Source organism: Sinocyclocheilus rhinocerous, unplaced genomic scaffold, assembly GCF_001515625.1.
Source record: "Sinocyclocheilus rhinocerous isolate Xijiao unplaced genomic scaffold, SAMN03320098_v1.1 scaffold1045, whole genome shotgun sequence".
In the NCBI taxonomy this organism is placed as follows: domain Eukaryota; kingdom Metazoa; phylum Chordata; class Actinopteri; order Cypriniformes; family Cyprinidae; genus Sinocyclocheilus; species Sinocyclocheilus rhinocerous.
The window spans coordinates 869,096-875,873 of NW_015645361.1; the positions used below are offsets into that span (position 1 = coordinate 869,096).

General features: G+C 37.4%; 2 protein-coding genes across 3 annotated transcripts in view; one reads left to right on the forward strand and one right to left on the reverse strand.

Moving 5' to 3' along the window:
• Positions 1–5,973, reverse strand: LOC107705952 (torsin-1A-like). The gene is made up of 5 exons (XM_016509487.1): positions 5,940–5,973; positions 4,528–4,793; positions 4,170–4,345; positions 3,955–4,082; positions 1–633 (listed from the first exon to the last, which is right to left on the reverse strand). Exons 1-5 carry the CDS (start codon positions 5,971–5,973, stop codon positions 389–391), a joined length of 849 nt encoding a protein of 282 aa, XP_016364973.1. The 3' UTR covers positions 1–388.
• scamp1 (secretory carrier membrane protein 1) overlaps positions 5,948–6,778 on the forward strand; it is a 32,437-nt gene continuing 31,606 nt past the window's right edge. For both annotated transcript variants that reach the window (XR_001636119.1, XM_016509554.1), the window contains exon 1: positions 5,948–6,118. Coding sequence is in view for 1 of the 2 variants with exons in the window: in XM_016509554.1 (XP_016365040.1) it covers positions 6,062–6,118 (57 nt within the window). In the remaining variant the exon portion in view is untranslated. The remainder of the gene's footprint in view (positions 6,119–6,778) is intronic.

The following is a 6,778-nucleotide window of genomic DNA, read 5'->3' on the forward strand; positions in this document are numbered from 1 at the left end:
TTTAAATAAATGAAATTGTCCTCTAAATAAGAAACTGAAACTGTCAGCAGTTAGCGGTAAATGTCTGAATAAGTCATTGAGTTATTCATTCCTGAATGAATCAGCCACTTGAACTATAGACTGTAACTCTTCTTCCTTCCATTAATTGTATTCCGTATATATTTGATGATTCTGGTAACTTATGAGCAAATATGATGGTTCAGTTCTGTCAAAGGAATATAATACTTTGATAAAAACAATCCCAGTTTGTTAGTTCAACTAATTAAAAGTCAACCAATGTTGAGTGAGGGAAGCCTACATAAGGCCCGTGCATGTGTGTTAGATAAAGATAAATTATCTTTAATTTAAATGATGAAGAATGACAGATTGGAAATGCTTTTTCTGTGTGTTAAATATAGAAGTACAATTTGTTAGCAATGTGCTTGCAGCCCTGGTCCGAGAAGACACGCTCCTCTTTAGGGAAGAAGATTAGGTCATCAGCCATCTTTTTAACCACATTTTTATCTGGGACACGACCCTCTCTGGCCATCTCAGTCAAACCGCACTGAATGACGTGCTTGTACTCCAGAGGAAGTAACGGCACGAAGAAATCCACCAGTTTTTTATCGATTAAACTAGTGTGCCAGAAACCACCTGTGGAAAGAGAGAAGAATTTGCAATTATAAAAGTAATTAAAGCTGCAAGCATCGATGACGGGCCCAAGCCATCAGCGCAATCGCCACCCCGGTGGCATCAGGAAGCATTTACTTTAACCCTCTGGCAGTCTGGTTTTAAGGGTTACAGCATTGAAAGGGTTACACTATAAAATCAAGATATAATATATAAACAATATATAAAACTTTGGCAACACTTTACAATAAGGTTTCAGTTGTTAACATTAACTATATTAGTTAACATGACAATAATTCTATATCATTTATTAATGTTAGTTAATAAGTTTACAACTAATAAATTTTTAAAATTTAAAGTTGTATCTGTTAACATTAGTTAAAGGTGCAGTAAGCAATTTCTGAGAAATGCTGTTGATATTTGAAATCACCAAAACAAACACGCCCCTACACAAAATATTCACACCCCTATCTTGCCTCCGCCCCCAAATTTCTGAACATGCTATTCAACACAGGCACCTCCCCATCACTACTGGACACGCCCCTTACTGGTGATTGGCTACAAGTGTGTTTTGGTGCTCGGTCCGATCCACTTCCAACAGCTTAATTTGTGTTCCGAAGAATCAGATGAACGAAGGTCTTACGGGTTTGAAACGACATGAGGATGAGTAATTAATGACAGAATTTTCATTTTTGGGTGAACTAACCCTTTAAAAGCTCAGCCAAGCTGATCATAGCTGTACAGGGATAGCCATTTTTAAATAAATTTAGTGTAAATTTAGCAGCAGAGCTACTGCAAGTGATTTTCTGTGCTGGAAATCCATTTTTCCTTTGCTGAAACTTCCACGTCGTCATGGAGAGCGCAGGTCACGGTTGCTTAGCAACAGCAGATGCCACATTTTGGAAAGAAGTAGAAAGCGGCAGCGTTTTCAATGCGTGAACGGCCCCTAAAACTACAGTCATTCGAATGTGCTAATCATTTATTCGTATAATGACCTCTGTTATGCTGCCTGCCCCCCAAAAAAGAGACCGTTTAATGAATAACAATGAAAAAATATTTAATGTGATTCTTATTAATTTATAATGTGTTTAATCACATTGCTACTGTTGGTGTTTAATTACTAATTTTACACTTTTAAATGTTTAGTGATTTTATAACATGCTTAAGGCGCACATTGAACCCAATTACAACTTTTAACTGTAAAATCACTACAACTTAGTGTTGTATGGCTTATTGTTGTATTAATTAACAATCCAACTGTTGTGAATCTCTCTGCTCTACTAGAATCGGAATCAAACTTTATTACAGACTCAAGGCCCAAATTTAAAAGACAACAGGACCACATATACAACCCATAACATCTATCAAACACACTAACAATTTACAAAATAGCCTACAGCAATACCAATGTCTCCACAGCTTTGACTGATACTGTGTAGTGCTCACCCTTATATTTGATAGACCCACAATAGTTTCATTGTTAGAAGCATTAAGCCGGCAGATAAATCTATACATAAGATTTCGTAACGGAGCTCTAAAAGTGATTACTCTTGCACTCACAAACATTTCACTTGCAATATGCCATCTAGGCCTCCTTAGTAAAATTCTCATTGTATCATTACAAGCTACTTTGAGCTTCTGTAAACTAGATGTTCTATAGTTGAACCACAAATGAGCAGTATAAAGTATTGTACAGTACGTTTTAAACAATGACGCCACCTCATCTGAACAGAAACTAAGCTTACGTAAAAGTATATTCGCCTGCATATACATCATACAGCGTTGCCTATCAATATCCTCATCATCTGTCATGTGCTCAGTGATAAAATGTCCAAGGTATTTTACTTTCGCACACACAGTGAGACTCTTATTAGACAACATAAAAACTGGAAAATGTATACTTTTATTCCTCCTTAGTTCCGCAAATCATAACCACACTCTTATCAGGATTATTAGGACATAATCACTATTGGATCATTAACTTGAATATCGTCCACATTATACAATTTATTTTGGATGCAATTAAAAAGACTACAATAATGTTGTCTCCATAACTCCGCAATATTATCTACCCCAGAAACTCCATCTAAAGTACAAGGAAGAGATACTCTGCAACTATTAAAAGTTCTAACTTTCTAAAAATCAGTAATATTATGATTTAACAGCTTCATAGCCATAGAATCAGCCCTCTGCTCATTTTTACAGATAAAACGAATAGCATACTTATATCTTGCATTTGTAGACTTCTTATACTCAAGCTCAGGCCCTTGCCTGGGTCTACCAGCCATAACCCATAATTTAAAAGCTTCCCGGGCTTCAGCATGATATTCAGCTACATATTTACTCCAGCCAGGCCTAGTCTTATTCATTATACCCTTTGATTTAAAAAATGGCTTACTACAACCGTGCAGGGCATTAACTATATCATTATACATTGAGCAGATATCCCTCCGATGATTTACATCTTTACAGTTAATATCGCTACACATTATTGCATCCTTAGGTAAATGAATATTACTCAGACATTTATCTGTACTTATAATAGGCTAAAAGATCCTCCTTTGTAAGTGCTGACCAATCCATTTTTGCAACATTAGTATTGTTCTCATTGTTAGACATCGCTGCGAAATACTCAACATTTATCACCATAGGGACAGGAATGTGATCAGTTGTTACTGTATCATATGAGATACTCATAACCCCTCAGTGAGGAATGTGCATCTGCTGTACTAATACAGTGGTCCAACCATGATGTTGTGTTCCAAGCCTCACTAACATAGGTATAGCTATCTACAATATATCTGCAAACACACTTCACTTGACAAAATGAGATTATTATCTTGGCAAAATTTAAAAGCTAGTACTCATCTTCATTATGATGGCATTCATAAGGTGTATACACATTTAGAATAATACATTTCTTATCTCGATAAGTAATCTGTATTGCAATATACCAATTAACATCCAGTCTAACCACCTTAACCAGTGATTCTAAGTTTCTTTTCCACAGTATGGCTACACCCCCAGATATCCTACCTTTAATTAAATCCATACCAAGATCTGTAGTGGATTCACCAGCACCATGAAAATTATCATTAAAAGTATTTAGTTTATCCAAGTCTTGCATTGCTAAAAATGTCTCTTGCAAGCATAAAATGTCACAGTTCTCCAAAAGGCTGTCCACAACCATACGGCGGGCTTTATCCCCAATACTCTGGCCCACACGCAGACCACGACAGTTGTATGACACAGCCCGAATGTCCATGGGGGGCACCAGTGCTTGTTTATTCTACCCGAGGGTGCACACTTTTACTAGCAGGTGAGAGCAAGAGACACTTGACGTACTGGTTTTGTTGTTAAAGACAGACTGTGAAAGTTCCGTCTCTAGATCCTTCAGCTGGATCTCCTCTCGTTCTCTACCATCCCTCCAGAATTTCATAACCACCTCGTTGATCATCGTACTCCCAGCATTGCTATAAACAAAAACACAACAACTGGCTTACAGAGGCTGTTTGGTTGAAATGTATGGGTCAACAGTTTTCTGTGCCGATGCCACTGACCTGAGGAAGATGAAGATGGCCTGTCTGTACGACACTCCGTTCAGGTTGTCATAGAAGTCCAGGTAAGGTTTAATACTGTCGATCAGCTCCGGATGCATTTTATCCATTTCATCAAAGATGAACAGTGAACGCGGGCAGATGGAAACATTCCCTCGTATCCACTCTGGTAACTGGATCTGAACAAAAATATGTGTTGTGTGTGTGTGTGTGTGTGTATATATATATATATATGACAGTGACGGGACACAAAAAATGTATATATTAAAATGTAATTGTATTCGTTTTGGTGCAACAAAATACATGTCATTTCCACATATTTGCATATTGTGCATTCACTGTATACTGTATTACTCATTACCTTGTACGTGTCAATGTGAGCCTTGTGAGGAAAGTGTGCTGTCGCTGTAAACAGGTGAACGAAGTTGCTCCTCATCTTGTTCTTGTAAATATTTTCTGCTATAAGTTGGCTCACGAAGTTCTTCCCGGTCCCGGTCGAGCCGTGGAGGGACAGAACCAGTGGTTTCTTTGGGTTTTTACTCTCTATGAAGCCCGTGACGGCTTTCAGGATGACATGAGCAGCGATATGCTGCCCGAAAAGCTTTGTTTGAATGTCTTTCTTCAGTCCTATAGATGAGAGGACAGATTTATAGCAACTACATGTTGGCACGCAGTACTGATCTACAAAACATGCAACATTCCAGCAATATCCAATTGTTGAGATTGCCCAGAGCAGAGTTTGAGCCCACAATCTTTTAGTTAACAGCCTTTTTGGTCTTTTACCATTGTGCCACACCTTAGCATTGCCTAGTAATATAGACACAACAAATAAAACTACAGTAATATAAATGTATACTGCACATGTGCAAAATATTCATACATAAATATATTAACAACATAATCAAGTGGGGAAATACATTTATGTACTATTACATTTAATTCAGTATTTAGTTATATATATATATATATATATATATATATATACAGGTGCATCTCAATGAAATAAATGAACTTTTCCACGACATTCTAATTTATTGAGATGCACCTGTATGTATGGGAAATGCGAATTTAAATACAAATGGGGGTTGAGCACAACAGACTTCCGTATTCTGTCTCGTCGCTAAACATGGAGCTGTATTACTCAAGATGCCTTCAAAGAGGATCATAACCGATGTCCATCACATATGAAGATTGCTATCTAAAAGTTTATCATTATTATTATTGTTGTTTTTTTCACTAACATCCGGATATTAAAACAGAATAAAACATCAACAATACAAACAACTAGTTAGGTTAGCTGATTATATTGAAAGTCCATAGATATGGACATCAGGGCTGCATTCAGCCCCGACAAAAACGGTGCAAAACGTTTTTTAAACGGAAACGGCGGTGCGTTGAACACCCTGTTCTGATGACGCAAGAGTTTTAACTATGGCAGCTGAGAAGGCCATTCTTTGTGTTCTATTTGAAGAATTTTCGGAGCCTGATGAAATCGGTATAAATACGTGTTTAATACTGCAAAATACGCTCGATGGTACAGTCACTGCCCTTGCCCTCCAGAATAAAAGAGAACATCCCAATCAAATGAAGGGATTTGTGGAAACTGTTGGTTACAAACTTGGTGTTCACGTTTTCTGGAAGAAAAAAAACAAAAAAGAAAAGGGAAAGAAAAATAAATAAATAAATAATAATAAGGAGGGTATACATCAATAATCGCAATAGAAAAGAGACAGACCTTGAAGAGTTTGGAACACTTTTTAGTGTGAGACGTGCCGCTGACGCGTGACGTCATCTCCGGTTCTGCCATTTTGCGGATCGGTCTTGAGCTGCTGGTGCGTTTCTTACCGAATACCGATAATATAGTCTAAACAATAAAGCCCAATTAAACCGGCAAAATGTCAGATTTTGATAGCAACCCCTTCGCGGACCCGGACTTCAGTAACCCGTTTCAGGTAATGTCATTTCAGGGCTGTTTTTCTTACAGTGACTCGGCGTACCGCTTTTTTTTTTGTACAGAGAAAGTCAATACATTTTCTAGTCATTTCGAACACGTCCATATAAAATAAAGTAATTTAATCCTAATATCTTAAGGGAAAATGACAGAACCGTTTTTAACCGGTCAGCTGTGTGTAAATATGTCATTATTGGGTCTTTGGTTTGTTTGCTAGCTATTATTATTACTATATTAGGGTTTCTGGATCAGATTATGTGGTAGTTTTGTGTTTAGTCAGTCCAAAACAAACCTGTAATTCACTATAAATTACATTTGACCACATTAACATATTCTCTGTAATGGCTTTATTATGATTATTAAGACGAAGAGGCTTTGGGTTTGGTTTCTAACCTGGGTTTCATTTGGCATGTTTTGGGCTTTGTTTTATTTTAGAGTGTGTTAACTAGTGAATTATCTGCTGTTATTGAAGCTGGCAGTGTGTGGAATGAATATGATCACTTTACAGTCTGTCTGCACGTTTACACAGGGCTGAATGATGTGTGTGTGTGTGTGTGTGTGTGAGAGAGAGAAAGTTGTGCGTGAGTGTGTGTGTGAGAGAGAGAGAAAGTTGTGCGTGAGTGTGTGTGTGTGTGTGTGAGAGAGAGTGTGTGTGTGAGAG